The sequence below is a fragment of the Hyperoodon ampullatus genome (genome assembly GCF_949752795.1).
Source record: "Hyperoodon ampullatus genome assembly, chromosome: 19".
Taxonomy (NCBI): Eukaryota; Metazoa; Chordata; class Mammalia; order Artiodactyla; family Ziphiidae; genus Hyperoodon; species Hyperoodon ampullatus.
Genome location: NC_136932.1, coordinates 35612570 through 35628859, shown reverse-complemented (window position 1 = coordinate 35628859; position 16290 = coordinate 35612570). Strand labels below are relative to the sequence as shown.

General features: G+C 45.5%; 1 protein-coding gene across 1 annotated transcript; it reads right to left on the bottom strand.

Moving 5' to 3' along the window:
• Nucleotides 1-304: 304 nt before the first annotated feature.
• On the bottom strand, nucleotides 305-15290 carry ZNF18 (zinc finger protein 18; the record flags this gene model as incomplete). The annotated part of the gene is made up of 6 exons (XM_079725157.1): nucleotides 305-1920; nucleotides 6442-6549; nucleotides 7215-7299; nucleotides 12971-13062; nucleotides 13485-13671; nucleotides 14904-15290. The coding sequence occupies 6 exons, from the start codon at nucleotides 15288-15290 to the stop codon at nucleotides 1154-1156; spliced, it is 1626 nt and encodes a 541-aa protein (XP_079581283.1). The 3' UTR covers nucleotides 305-1153.
• Nucleotides 15291-16290: the final 1000 nt, after the last annotated feature.

The window sequence follows — 16290 nt, the reverse complement described above, 5'->3', positions numbered from 1 at the left end:
AGATAATTTTAGAGGCCAGGACACTTTGGCAAAAATGATGGATGGCCTAAGGGGGACACCAGGAGAAAGAGGGGCAACTTGAGGCCCCAGAGCAAGTGGGAGGTGGGCATGGAAAGAGGACACCAGAGTGCCCTGCACTGGCCAAGCTCTCACCGGGGCACCAGGCTAGCAAGTTCCCATCACTGCTCTGCTGGCTGGTAAACTTGGTGGGTTTGTACGAACTGATCTAGGAGCTCAACCACCACTTAGGGTCTGTGAGTTCCAGTCAGCACACAGTGGACGCTGCAGACACAGACAAGACAGGGAGTGACCACCAAGTTTATTGAAAACAAGGGACGCTTGGAGTTAGCTTTGCACCTTTATGACAAAGACCACACTGAGCTCACTGGCCTCTACGCTCCCCCCACTGGAGCAGAAGACCTGCTCTAGGGCCACAGTTCTAAAGGGTGGATCTGAGGTTCTTCCCAGCAGCAGCTGCAGCTAATCCAGTTAAACCCTTCCCAGAGACCACTCCTAAAACGGGACCTCCAAGTGACACGTTCTCCCCAAGGGGTCCAAGAGAAGAGATGAGCTGGAACGTGAAGACTTTTCCTTCTCCTGATGCAGAAGCAAGAAGGTCAACCTGCGCGAAATCCGATCCGGAGGCCGAGATATCCTCCGCGTCTAAAACCATGTCCCAGTCTCTCCTCTCCAATCCATGAAAAAATGAGAGAACAGGGATATTTTCTAAGAGATGCAATTTCTCTGGATGGAGCCAAGTTTGTTTGTTTGTTTTTTTAAATAAATGTATTTATTTATTTTTGGTTGCATTGGGTCTTTGTTGCTGCGCGCGTGCTTTCTCTAGTTGCAGTGAGCGGGGGCTACTCTGCGTTGTGGTGCGCAGGCTTCTCATTGCAGTGGTTTCTCTTGTTGCGGAGCACGGGCTCTAGGTGCACGGGCTTCAGTAGTTGTGGCACGCGGGCTCTAGAATGCAGGCTCAGTAGTTGTGGCGCACGGGCTTAGTTGTTCCGCGGCATGTGGAGTCTTCCCGGACCAGGGCTTGAACCCGTGTCCTCTGCATTGGCAGGCGGATTGTTAACCACTGCGCAACCCAGGAAGCCTGCCAAGTATTTTTAAATGGACCGGGAGAGAGACATGGGCTCGGAGAGCTTGGCTATTGAAAGGGCTTCTTTCCCAAATGGGATCTTTGATGTTTGGCAAGGCTTGAGCTCCAGCTGAAACTTTTTCCACAGCGGGAGCACTTATAGGGTTTCTCTCCTGTGTGAACCCTCTGATGCCTATTAAAGTTGGATCTCTGAATAAAACTCTTCTCACAGATGGGGCACTTATAGGGCTTCTCTCCCGTGTGGATTTTCTCGTGGTGGCGCAGCCCCGAGAAGTCGCTAAAGCCCTTCCCACACGTATCACACTTGCAGGGTTTCTCGCCCGTGTGGATTCGCTGATGCTTCACGAAGTTTGAACTCCGCAGAAAGGCTTTTTTGCAGGTGGGGCACTGAAAGTACGTCTCTCCAGTGTGAGTTCTTTGGTGAAAATCCAGCTGGGAATTCCGGTAGAAGGCTTTCCCACACTCCCTGCAGGTAGGGAGTCTCTGGGCCATAGGGGCTCTCGGCTGCCGTCGTGGGGAGGCCTCTCTCTTCCCCTCCAGCCACGGCGTGGACGGCTCTCCGGGAAGAGGTGGCAGATGCTGACCCAGCTGTGTCCCGGAATTCCTCTCTCGGGGAGAGAGCTGCGCCCCTGTCCCCTCACCATGAAGGTTCTCCTGGGCCTCGGGGAGATTCTCTCCTTCTCCAAAGCATCTTGGCTCATCCTTGCTGAAGAGGCCACTTAAGGAAGTCTGAGGAGGCTCTCCTGAGGCTTGAGGGTCCTGGTCCCTGTAGTTCTCCAAGTTTAAGTTCTCTTTGTCATTCTCCTGTCTGTCCCCTGAAAGGAGAAAGAAGGTATGGAACAGCTCAATCAGTGGTCTGCCCTGCTTTGCAACTCATGTGTCAGAGAGAGGGTCATCACAAAACATTAATTCTTTTTACCAAGAGGGCATCGGTGAGTGAAGAAAACCACTGTCCAGCCCGAGCACCTGGCACTCACTTCACGTGTGTCCAGGCTGTGACTCAGCTCTGGAGCCAAGGAGAACAAGTGACAGCAGAGGACGGCTCCCAGAGGCCGCAGTGGCCACCCCCGCAAAGAAGCAGCAAGTTTCTTAAGCCCAGGGAAAACAAGTCTAGTATATGAGAGTACTACTCTAAAAAAGTATTGGTTTTTATCTAATTATATATAAAAGATAAATATGATCACTAAAAACAATTTGAAAAGCATACACAAGAAAACCAAATCAACCTCAATTATACCACCCAGAGGCAACAACTATGAGTATACATTTCCTTCCAGTCTTTATCTGATTTATACATATGTATGTATGTATGTACGTATGTATGTATGTGCTTTTTTCTGACACAACTGATATCATACTGTATAAACAGTTCTATATCTGGCTTTGTAGCCTTTAAATTGTAGATGGTGGTACTTATCAATTCCACATGGATTCTCCCTTTCACAAGTCACCCCAAAATTCATGAAATGCAACCATGTGTCATTTTACTGTGGTTGTGATGCACAGTGAGACTGCTGTGTAAAAGTGAACCCCTCGGTCTGTGCTTGAGTCCAGCGTTCACTTGTGCTTCATTATGTCACATAACAGTTAAAGTTTGTTTTTCTCATCATAACTTGGGTTTTTGCTTATTACTACTTAATGATGCATGTAGTAAAGATTTTTATTTTGGTGGTAGAATTTATCTTCAACTTTTATAAATTACTTTATTCCTGTAGATCTAAAGAAGCTGCTTGCCTTTCTCTTTCCTATATCAGTGTCTTTCAAATTATCAGCTAGAGACCGGAATCTGCTAGAGAACCAGACCTGAACTTGGTAATTCAGAGCCTTATAACATGTTCCTCTCAGGTGGCAAAGGTACTTTCTCTTTTCTTTAAGGAAGCCTTTATAAGTATCATTTTAAAGAGCTGAATAATGGCCCACTGTGGAGATGTCATAATAAACACATAAGAGGAAACATAATTTATTTAAGAGTTCTCCTACTATGGGAATCTAAGTTGTTTGTTATATTTTGCTACTATAAATAATGATGTGATAAGCCTTTTTCTTCATAAATTCTGCCCACATTTCTGATCAGTATCTTAAAGGAGGTTCCTCAAAGTAGAATTACTGTGTCAATGGGCATGAATGGTATTAAGGCTGTTGACACCTACTGGCAAATCGATTTCCGCAACGACTCTGCCATCCTCGGGTCTGAGAGGCTGGGCAGAGAGGAGGTGAGTGTTCAATACCTAAGCACTGACTGTGTCTCAAGTATCTGCCATTAAGGCTGGTGAAAAATGGCTTCTCATTGGTATAAATTTTAATTCTTTAGTTATTAAAGGATCAGTTTTTTCACACTTATGAGTTAGTTTTCATACTCCAAGACTGCTGTCCACTTTTTTTTTTACTGGGAAAGTCACTTTTTTTCTTATCAGCTTGCATTAACTCCTTCTATATTAAGAAAAATAGTCACGTATCTCTCATGTTCGTGAAAGAGTTTTTCAACGTTTAGTTATTACTTTAATTTTGTTTGGGGTTATTTTTATGTATAGGAGTTGTAGTCTTTTTCTTTTTAAATACAGTCAAGTCTATTAATCTTTTAATGATTTTTTTCCGTTGCTTTTATACTAATAAAAATCTTCCCCAGCTTGACGTGAGTCAAACATTTACCCGTTTTCTTCTCTATTATTATTTTATTTTCATATTTTATGTCTTTTTCATCTGTTTCCAACTTATTTTGGTATATGACATACATAAAATTTAAGCTGATTCCTCTTCCCAGAGTCTTTTCTCCTTATTTTGCTCATCCCATGGATTTGTTCTGCTTCTTCCTTCATCACATATCAAAGTCCTTTATAGACCAGCCTCTGTTCCCAGGCTCTGTCTTCTGTTCCATTGGCCTGTGCGTCTATTGTTATATCAGTATCCCACTGTGGTAATGAGTTTACCTTTTTAAAATGATATACTCTTAATATTTACAGACCCAACACTGATGAAACATTCTTCTTTCAAACCTTTTTACTGTTCTTGCAGTATTTTTCCTGATAACTACTTAAGAATCATTTTTCCAAATATAGTTGACCCTTGAACAACGAGGGGTTTGGGGCACCCACCCCAGTGCAGTCAAATTCCGAGTGTAACTTTATAGTCAGCCCTCAGTATCCAGGTTCTGCATCCGTGGATTCAACCAAATGCGGATCGTGTACAAATTTATTGAAAAAAATCTGAGCATAAGTGTTCCTGCACAGTTCAAACCTTTGCTATACAAGGGTCAACTGCATATATATATATATATATATATATATATATATATATATATATATATAATTTTAATCCTTTGGGAATTTGATTAGAGGTATGAGTATAAGGCTTTTTGAGGCTTACTCACCTGCTGACCTTTTTTAACTGTGAGCTGTTCTTCCATATGGTCAAACAAAATAGCATAGCTACCCTCTCCTGGGACATCCGCCCCTTGCTCTGAGTCCAGATTTGCCAGACTGCTCACTCTTGTACCTTTGAGACTGGACTAGTCCTTTCCTGTCTTGGTATCACTGTCTCGTCCCTGCACACCTGGCCTCCTGCGTCGGCTGCCCACAGGGCTCCCCTCCTCCAAGGGGACCTTCCTGGGCTGTCCTGCACGCGGCTGCTTCCTCAGCCTCTCTCCCCACACATCCTCTCTCAAGAACCTACAATGGCATCTCTTTCCCTTATCAAGGCAGGCCGGCTTTTTATTTTTTTATTTTTATTTTTTTTGTGATACGGGGGCCTCTCACTGCTGTGGCCTCTCCCGTTGCGGAGCACAGGCTCTGGACGCGCAGGCTCAGCGGCCATGGCTCATGGGCCCAGCCGCTCTGCGGCATGTGGGATCCTCCCAGACTGGGGCACGAACCCATGTCCCCTGCATCGGCAGGCAGACTCCCAACCACTACGCCACCAGGGAAGCCCAAGGCAGGCTGGCTTTATACACTCTCCACAGTCTGGTTCAAGGTAAGATCTAATGGGACCATGTCAGCAGGTGAGATGACGGGAAAGAAAAAAAATAGAATGTTGCCATATGGAGATAGAGTGAGCTAGGTATCACAAATAAAATCCTACCGCAAGGGAGTACAGGGGCAATCCCTGTACCTTCCTCTCAATTTTGCTGTGACCCTGAAACTGCTCTAAAAAAAGAAGTCTGTTAAAACAAAAATCCTACTGCAACAACCTCTAAAGCAGCATTTTCAAACTTTGTTTTTTGTCTGCTACCCACGATAAGAAATACTTTTATATCGAAATATAGTACAGACGCACATATATAGAATAAAAATATCCTGAAACACTACCTACCCTGACATCTGGTATTTCCTATTTGCATTCTGATATTTTCTATTCGGTATTATCATTTCATTTTTTAAAATGCTGGTTGCAGCCCTATAAAATATTTTCACAACCTGCTAACTGGTCACAAAATGCAGTTTTAAAAATACTGCTCCAAAGGAATCCTTGTGAAGTAGTATTATGATAAATATATTGCTTAAAATTAAAACCGTATGTCTCATGTGATGCTTGCTCTCTCTGTGGTATTGATACATTAGCGAAGGAAACAATTAATCAGACCCTTCTGGGGAGAAAGAATGGCCTGTCATACAGTTCCCATCCTTGGTCCTTTTATTCCTCCATGGTTCTGGGATCTTTTGTAGATTTGAGAGAGAGAGAGAGAGTGTGTGTGTGCAGGAATGTTTGACAGTTGATTTTACATAACTGCAATGTTTTTAAAAGAACGTAGAAGGCAAAGGGTGATTGCTGTTTTATAGCAGAACAAGTTCATATTTCTTCGTACCAGTCTTAAAATAATGTGATTTATATGAAGTATTTGATGTTGCTGCTGTTTAATGAGACTTAGATGCATGGAGATTAGCTAGACCATATTTTTCTGTTTGTTTGTCTTGTTTATTTTGTTGAGGGTGGGTCAGTCACCATTCACCATAACGAGAGTAAGAAAAGTCTAGTTACTTTGAACCTTCTTGTTAGGAAGGATAATAGTGGCCTGTTAGATAATCTTTTTTTAATAATAGAATTCAACCCATATCTGTTTTGGTCTCAACTGTACTAACCCTAATTCTCTCTAAGAAAGAAAACTGTCACAACAGGCAAGAGTGAGGCAACAGATCGGATGCGGGGTCTTTCTTCCATGATTAAATATGTGTCAACAGCCCAATAGTCAGAGACGAGACCCACCTCGGTACTCAAACTGGACTGACCAGATCACAGCCGGTTAGAACCAATGTAATAGAAACCAAGTACTGATATTGACCCGCCACCTCCAATATAATGACTGGAGGTCAGAAATGGCTCTGGACCAGTAGACGATCACTCACCTATGCAGGTGGGTCTTGGGATCTTCTCGCTCATGTGTAGGTGTGGTCCTGTCAGCTCTGCCCCAAACCCAGCTGGATCAGTCAGGTCATGCTTGGGATTGGAAATGCCTGGTACAGAGAGAGATAATCTGTGGGCCTGGATGAATGGGGAACACTGGGGACCAAGCCGTGTTGCTCAAAGGAGGGCCCTGAGTGCAAAGGGAACCAGGGAAGCTCTGGAGACCACTGAGGATGTGCGGAGAGTCTAAGACACCAGTAGTCACGAGAAACCCAGGATATATGGTGAAGGCCACAAAAAGAAGATTCTGGGAGGGAGCAGTCAGACCACCTGGCAGGCTGGTGCGAGGGTCGTGACTGGGACCCCACGCATGGTTGACTGGGACCCCACGCATGGTTGGCTGGGACTGTGGTTAGTAGAAAAGACCATGCATGGTCGGCCACTGCTGAGCCCCGTCGTAACTCAGCACCTACGAGCTATGTAACAGTGAGCAAATGACTTGATCTGATACTCACTTTCATCACCTTAAAATGGGAATTCCATCACCCGTTTCACAGATGAGAGGAGTTACTGTACCTGAGGAGCCACAACAGTGCCAGGCGCACAGAACACGTTCGATACAGGGAGCTGCCACCGTAACCCAGCCACCTCCAGCTCCCCAGTTCCCAGCCGTGTCTCTAAAGAGTTCCTTCACCCGGAGAATGTCAAGCAGTGTAGGCTGTCTCTAAAGCACACGGAAGATGTCTCCTTCCATCAGGCTGACCCATGCCCGTACCTCCTGAGACCATTTTCCCGTAAGTCTCCAGCATGAGATCCCAGTATTGCTCCTTCTGAGTGGAATCCAGGTGCCTCCACTGCTCCTAGAGAAAAACACAATGCCCTGAGCCCAGGGAAGGTTTCTGAACCCTCCTTCCCTGCCTGTGGGAGGCTGAGGAGAAAGGAATGGGCCTTAGGATCCTGGCCATCAGATGGTCTGAGAAAGCATGGGAGGTGCTTCAATGGGAAACCGACAGGCCCTGCCTCAGTGTTTCTTGCCGTGGTTAGAAAACATTTAGGTTTTAAGTTCTGTATTTTCTTTTAAGTTGCCTGTTTTTGTGAGTGGAGAAGAAAGAGAAGGCAGGAGCCCTTTCTCCACTTTCCTTTTGCTTAACTCTCTCAGTGCTTATCAGAGAGGTCTTTGAGCAGCAGGGGGCCGATATTCCCCATATTTCATTAAAGTTTGGAAATTCAAGAGGGAAAGGAAAGAAATTTTAAAATGTATTTGTTGGAAAAGCAAGTGCAAATCAGTGAAGGGGTGGGAAGGGTAAAGAATGGCATCAGGCGAGTTGTGAGTCTCACTGTGAGACAGACTGTGGCCTCGGAGCAGAAATGCTGCAGCCACACACACTTCGAATCTCCCGACGGTTCTGAGTTCAGGTCTAACAGCAGATCAGTTTTCCTTCGGTGAGTGGGAAATGGAGGGGTTCCCTAGAGCAAGCTGTCCCTTGAGTACGCCCCAAACATGCCCTTCTCATCCTATGGAACTGAGCCTGGAGACTCAACGCTGGGAAGGCCATGGAGCTGCGGTCAACTTTTGTGAATCAAATGGCAGTCTCCCCACCAGGAGGCTGACTGTTAGACACTCAGTTTGTACAGCAGAGTGAGGAACAGCACAGTCTCTGGCGTCAGACGCAGTGGGATTCAAGTCCCAGGTCTGCCATTTCCAGCTGCGTGATCTTGAGGAAGTTACTAAACTTTTCTGGGCCTCAGTCCTCACCTAATGATAGTACTAGGCTCAAAAAACTGTCTGGAGGTTTAACAGAAATAACCAAGTGTGATCTATTTTCAAAGCACCCACTACTTTTCATTGATAGTATTCATCACAGTTTATTAAATATTTATATATATGTACACACACACACACACACACACACACACACACACACACACACACACGAACGTATTTAATGAATAGTTGCCTCTGTAGCACATTCGCACCATGAGAAAAGGATCCTCCACTGTTCTTTCTCAGTTTCCAAGACCGTGCCCAGGCTAGAGCAGGCACTCAATATAAGTTGTCTGGGTGAAACAAGCCCTTAGCAAACAAGTGCTTGGTAGGCGGTCTATATTCTCACTATCACTACCACACGCAGCCTACGGGTTATCAGTCTCCCAAGGGTTCACAGGGAGAATTCAGGGATCCTGCACACTCTCGGAAACCCCAAAGTTGATACCCATCTATTACTGTCATGAACGGCCAGCCAGGCCACAGGCGGCAGAAGTGAGGAGAGGAAGAATGAGAAGAGAAGTCACCCTCCATCACATCCAACCCACTACCCAGGGAGGCCATTCCCCATTCTACATTAACTCTGCCCCCAGTACATTAAGGGGACTGGAAATGGCTGAAAGAGAGTGGAGACACCAAAAATTCTTTAACTAGCAGATACTAAGCTTAAAAAAAAGAAAAGGAGGAATTAAATTTCTTAGGGTGAAAAAAGTGAAAAGGTGAAAAGTGGAAAAGTGAACTCTATATGTTTAACTATTAACTATAACCACATTTTAAATACGGATTTTAATTTTAAAAAATTTAAAGTAGGAATTTTTAGCAGCTTACTTTGTTAATCTTCTGTGAAGGAAGCTACCTTAACAGCCTACTGGAAATAACCATCTTGAGCAAACACTGCTAAATACAGGAGTCCTCGGTCTTCCTGGTCAAAACACACAGACCCTCATGTTGGCACTGGCAGAGAAAAGGACGGGCTGCCAAGCACAGTAACATCTGCCTGGACGCCTGGCTCGCTGGAAACAGGCCTCGTCCACGGGCACCAAAAGAGTAGCCACCCAGCACAGTACAAGGCAGAAAAGAATACAGCCACCAAAACCCCCAAGGGCACCATCAGCCCTTTCAAAGCCCAGGAAAGAGGCTTCAGGAGTCTCTGGAAGGCGTGCCTCCAGATTAAAGCCACAAACTTACTCAAGGAACTGCCAGGAGCTAGGGATGCATATGAAGCCCCTTACTTAAGAGGCAAGACACCAACTGCAGCCATCTTCATTTTCTGTCATTTTCATAAGAGTAGAAAAAATCCAAATTCCTATTCTGGAAGGATGGAAGTATGAGATTTGATGGGGAAATAATCTCAATTTCATGTAGAAACAGCACCATCTTGTGGGTTTGTGGGACACTGCCACAACTGACTGGCAGACAGGCATCTGTACTGTGTTCCCTTCCCAAGGTTTGAAGACACAGGAACCGGCGCCAGTGCATCCCTAAGTCTGTGAGACTGTCTCTGACTCAGTCACGGCATCTACCACTGTGGACCTCATACCCTGCCATTGTTCTCAAGGTTCCTAATTTAGGGAACAGATTAGAGGACATGATTCTTTATACTATATTTAAACATTCCCTTCAGTTAGTTACAAAAGACTCCATTAAACATCGAGGTCCTTCTGATGCAAATAGTTGTTAGTTTGGGGGAGGGATATTGGGATCGGGTAGGGATGATTTTTGTTTGTTTGGGGTGAGTGGCTGTTAATCAGTTATCGGCTATATATAGGTAATTTATATATTATATATATTTATATACATACATTTATATTTATATGGTGCTGCTGGTGAGCATTTGGAATACTTTGACTTCCAGCTATCCAGAACAAGTCATGGTTAATGTCCTCATGTAATGTAGAGCTAATGTTTAACTCCGCTAGTTAAAATATGTTAATAAATTGTAGATGCCTTTCATAGGGATACTCTGTATTTACTATAGAAGCAATAATAATCCTCCAAGTCGACCCGAAATATTTGGCAGAATACCCAAATCTTTTTCACCAAGCAGCCTCCTGCCTAACAGTTTGGTTTCTGCGTACTTAAAAGCAGGAAGATGGGCACCCTTGAGTCACTAAAAAGCTGTATCCCTTCCCTGCCCCCTCCCCACCCTCTGCCCAGGGTAAACTGCAAAGCTCGGACTCTGGTTTCTAAATCTTTTGAGCCTGGAAAGCTAAGGCTCAGACACATCTACAGCGGCTTCCCTGTCCTCACCTTCACTCTCAAGTGCCCCACGAGGAAAGTCCCAAGAAGAGTTCCCCAAAGGTTTGAAACAATGCTCTGATTAAGGTCTACAGGTGCCTGAAAAAGTTGATTTTTTTTAACATCTTTATTGGAGTATAATTGCTTTACAATGGTGTGTTAGTTTCTGCTGTATAACAAAGCGAATCAGCTATACATATACATATATCCCCGTATCTCTTCCCTCTTGCGTCTCCCTCCCACCCTCCCTATCCCACCCCTCTAGGTGGTCACAAAGCACTGAGCTGATCTCCCTGTGCTATGCGGCTGCTTCCCACCAGCTATCTATTTTACATTTGGTAGTGTATATATGTCTATGCCACTCTCTCACTTCGTCCCTTCCCCCTTTCCATGTCCTTAAGTCCATTCTCTACGTCTGCATCTTTATTCCTGTCCTGCCCCTAGGTTCTTCAGAAAAAGCTGATTTTTATCAAATGCAACTTTTCAGAGTTGTTCACCACATAATCAAGATAAACCTGTTCTTGAGACTTCTGTTTACAGCCAAGATGGAGTAACAGGGAATGGATTTACCTCCCTGCTGAAACCACCAAAAACAGGGACAAGATATATTAAACAATGATTTGCAGATGATATACTTTAGGAAGAGCAGGACAGAGATCCCTGTGTGCCCTACAGTTGCCCAAACTTGCCACCTGGAGAGGGCATCCAGAGCAGCAGAAGGAGCTCAGGGTCTGGGGAGGCCAAGAGGGTTACAGAGTTATCAGCAGGGCAGAAGACCAGACCAGGGGAGCTGCACACAGAGAGAGCTCCGGAGATCTGCAGAGGGTCCCCCGCAAGTCAAGGAAAGACCCGCCTACCCCAAAGAAGCAGAAGGCACAGTCCCCAGAGCTCACAAAGTGCTGGAAACACTTCATATTTCCAGCAGCTAGAGTGGAAAACGTTGTCCATCAAGAAGCATAAGGTATAGTATCACCTCAGTACAGGGGGAAGATTAGCCCTAGACTAAAGGCTTTACTGGTGCCACGTAACAAACTGTATCCAAGTAACTTAACTGTATCCCAGAGCAGAGCTCAACAACATTTATAGGAATGCAAAAATATGCAGCCCCCAACAATGTAAAATTCACCATGCCTGACATGCAATCAAAGATTACTGGGCATACAAGGAAGTAGGAAAAGACATCTCATAATGAGGAGATCAAACCATCCATCAAAACTGACTCAGAACTGACACAGGTGATAAATTAGCAGACAAGGACATTAATACAGATATTATAAACATATTCCATATGTTCAAGGAGTTGGAGGAAAGATTGAACACATTAAGTACAGACATGAAAGATATGATAAAGCCCAAATTCAAACTTCTAGAGATGAAAAACATCTGAGATGCAAAATACACTGGATGGGATTAAAAGCAGATAAAACACTGCAGAAGAAAAGATTAATGAGCTTGAAGACATAAAACTAGAAACTACACAAAATAAAACACAGAGATTAAAAAGAGAGAGAGAACAGAGCATCAGTCAGCTGTGGGTCAACTTGAAGAGATATAATGTGTATATACACACGTTAAGATTATACATGTCCCACGTGTGTGCTATTCTCACAGTTCCCAAAGAAGCAGAGAAGGCAGGGAGACAGAAAAAGCAGTTGACGTAACAGCCAGAATTTTTCCAAATCTGATGAAAGCTATACTCCAGCAGATCCAAGAACTTCAGTGAACCCCAAGAACAAGGAACATGAAGAAAATGACTCCAAGGCTCATCATGGTCGCAATTTTTAAAATCAGAGAGAAACTATTAAAAGCAAGCAAGAAAAATACATTATATGCAGAAGAACAAAGACACGTGGCATGAAGAACAAAGAAGTACATGTGGCATGGTTCCATTTTGTGTAAAATTACAGAAACTGCAAACTACTGTGTGGTGACAAAGCAGATGAGCAGTTGCCTCAGGACTGGGGGAGAGCAGGAGAGCAGCAGGGAGGGATTTACAAAAGGAAACCTTTGGGGGCGACAGATACGTTTACTATCTTGACTGCAGTCATGGCTTCACATTTGTATATACCATGTCTGAGAACTTATCAAATTGTACACTTTAAATAAGTGCCCTCTATAGTTTGTCAGTCACACCTCCATGAGTGAGTGGGGGGAGAGGATAACCTGTCCCACGTTACATGTAACATTCGAGATCACAAACCGACCCCAACGTGGAGGCCTAGACGAGGAAATGAAGTAAGTCTTTTCTCAGCATAACCCAAAGATAATAAAAAAGGGAGACAAGATTGCTTCATCACAGCAACTTCTTCGAGGTCCCAGATTCTATTATTAAAGATGACAATTAGGAAACATTCTGCCTTCAAAGAAATATTGAGACCCGGGTTTCATTCGACATGTATGGCTGTCATCCTTGCTAGGCCTTCCTCTCTCCTCCGCTTCTGAGAACGCTTCCCTTTTCAATCCATGGACTGTTGACAGACCCTCAGAGTGAGGTTCTGGGGTATGAGAAGCAGGGGAACCCCGCTCACCTGAGGTGCTGTGTGGAGAAGGGAGGCTCCAAAGTCTTGGTCTCTGATGAGCCTTTCCTCGGGTCGGGCAGGAAGTGGGGAGGCAGCCAGGGCTGAAGGTGGAGACAGGAAGATTAAAGAATCCCGATGTCCTGTCACCCACTAGCCAGAGGGTACAGGTGCAAACCTCAGAACCAACAGAACCAACGCCTGTTCCGCCATCTGTGATCTCAGACGTGTGCTTACCTCCCTAACCCACTCCGACTCCCCCTACCTTCCCAGCTGCCTCACCTGTGTCTCCTCCCACCTCCCTCCCCAGAACCCAAATCCAAAAGGCCTGGCCCTGTCATAAGTGGTTTAAATTGCAGACTTTGAATCCCCAAATCAGAGTGATTCCTGTATGTCTACCCTGCTTCCGAACTTCCCAGAGACACCCCAATCTGAGTGGCACATCATTTCAATTCACTCTTAGGCCTACTGACCACAATCCCGCAATTTCTCCAAGACGGCACCACACACACCACCTGCCCCTCACCTAGTCCTTGTTCCGAGTCGGACTCCTCTTTCACGATGTGGCTCAGTGGCTCCCCAGACCGGCAGGCTGAGTTCTGAAGCCCCAGCTCCTGAGGCACTTCAACATGGGCCTCCGCTTCCCCCAGTGGGCAGCTTTCAGGCTCTGCCTTCTGTGATAAGACTTCCTGTCCCAGAACTTGGATGCTGATCTAGAGACCACATGGTACTAATTACTGAAAGATCCAGAGTAAGGATTTCTGCAAGATACAAAGCTAACCTTCTAGAACGCATCATAAGGCAGTCCTTAGGGACATGGGGCAGGGAAAGAAAAAAGCCAGCATTTACTTCTGGTCCAGCGGGAACCAGGGAGGGAAACATCCTGAGAGAGGCCAGAAGCCATAGCCTGGGAGCCCTTCCGACAGGCCACTGATGTTGTGTTTCTACTGGACAGTTTCCACCAATTAAAACGCAGGCATCTTTGGAACAGCTTCTCAAATATTCTAAAGATGGAATGGGATATGGGAGATTTAGCTTCAATCCCTAATGGCTAAAAAGTGTGGAGAATCTCAGGGAGTCTTAGAATCAGGTGAGGTGTGGGGACACGCTGAGATAGTATAACAAGAAATGTGCAACTGGTCTTTGTCCCAGGTTCCTGGCAAGCGCTCCTAAAACCCCTGGAATTTCCTGAAGGACAGGAGTGCCAGGAACAACTCCTCCTATTCAGAAGGAGCCCCTTTCAACCATCCCTGAGTTGATGCTGATGAGGTGACTCTTGGTGGCCCCTAGACGGCTTCAGGATGGAGGCCGGTCCCCAGAGGAACTAATCAGGTGGTCAGAGGGTTGGAACTTCCAGCGCCACCCCTCAACCTCTGGGGAAGGGAGAGGGGCTAGAGATTTTCAATCACCAATGGCCAATGATGAAGCAATCATGCCTAAGTAATGAAACCTCCATAATAACTCCTAACCTGTGGGGTTCAGGGAGCTTCTGAGCTGGTGAATACATACAAGTGCCAGGAGGATGGCGTGCCTAGATGAGGGCGTGGATGCCCTGTGCCACCCCCATCTCCTCCATTTGGCTGTTTCTCAATCATATCCTTTATAACAAACCGGAAAATATGAGTAAAGTGTTTCCTTGAGATCTATGAGTCATTCTAGCAAACGATGAAACCCGAGGAGGGGGTTGTGGGAACCTTCAAATTTGTAGCCAGTGGGTCATAAGTACGGGTGGCCCCTGCAGCTTGTGACGGGGTCTGAAATGGGGTCAGTCTTATGGGACTAGCCCTTATCCTCTGGGGTCAGAGCCAAGCCAGACAGTGTCAGCGAATTGGTTGTTGGTGTGGAAAAGCCTACATATCTGGTGCCAGAAAAACAGACAACACCCCTGCTAAGACCCCAGAGGAGCCCTGTGCTTCAGTCAGAGATCACAAAACTCTCTGCTCACCCACTGCCACAGCTTCTGGGGGTCCCCCCTCAAGCTCTCCACGAGGGTCACTGCTTCCTCCCCGCTGCCTGGACACTGCTTCCGCACCCACATCTGGATCTCCCCGGGCAGGATGGTCAGGAACTGCTCCAACGTCAGGATCTCTAGGATCTGCTCCTTGGTGTGCACCTCTGGCTGCAGCCACTGGGAACAGAGCTTCCGAAGCTGTCTCAGGGTTTCGTGGGGCCCGGACATCACCTGGTAAGGAAACTGCCTGAAAAGCTGGCGTGCAGTCTCAGAGCTGGAGGGCTCCCCTCGAGGGGTGTCATCTGGTCCAGAGAACGCGGACTCCTTGGCCTTGGCCAGTGGCGGCAGCAGGACTGGAGCCTGCCCCAGCTCCACGGGCATCGTCTGGCTTGGCAAGTCCTTTTAGGTGATGTGCTTCTGGGACGGAGTTTTCCCTGGGAGAACCAGGTCTTCACAGAGCCTCTCACAGGGACACTGGAGGGGGAGTGACAGTGATGCTATGCGGATGAGAGGGACGCACTTTCAGAAAGGACAAATTCACAAGCCCTGCCTGAGAAGCCTCGGAGGCAACCGTGCATCTTCTGAAATCAGTGGACACACTAATCTATTTTGAAAGATGGTAAACTTGAAGCCGCAGAGCAAACCACTACTACCATATCTAAACTGTCATCATCACCCTGACCATTTTTACAACGTTCTGTCTTGGTCTTCAAAAGGCCAGACCAAGTAGAAGAATGAACGCACCACATTAAGCGTTTTCACTGTGGGTTTCCAGGTAAACAGCTCTTCTGCAAAACACTCCAATGTCTGCATCCGTGTGTCTGCAGACCAAAAAATAAAGCTGAACAAAGACCTTGATGCCCTAGGAATGAAGGCTAAGGCTGAAATGATCAGATGCTTCCAAAATAAATATGAGGTTGAAGAGAACTCTTCCCCAAAAGGTGCAATGAAATTTCTAAGTGACCTCTTTTGAATGCCATATTGACAACTGGGAATTTATGAAAAACCTGTCACACTGAAATTTTCAACCCTGGACTGAAAGAAGGTTTAGAATAAATACTGACTACCTCAACAACATTCCTACAGACTTGAAGCAAGTAATCACTCTTTTATGGCGAGTGGTATCAAAATTCAGAAGACAGCAACTAAGACAGTGAAAAGAGAACTATTAAATGGCAAAGTTAATATTAAGATATTTTTAAAGGAGCATGCACTATTTCTAGCTAGCTTTCTTGCACGTAATCCTAATATTAGATTATTGGGTCTATCTTTAAATATTATGAAGGAGCTAGAGGTCATCATTTCTCCATAACATGAACCACAACAATCAATCACTTGGGTGTCTGGCTTAATCAGAGATCAGTACAACACTCTAGTTTTG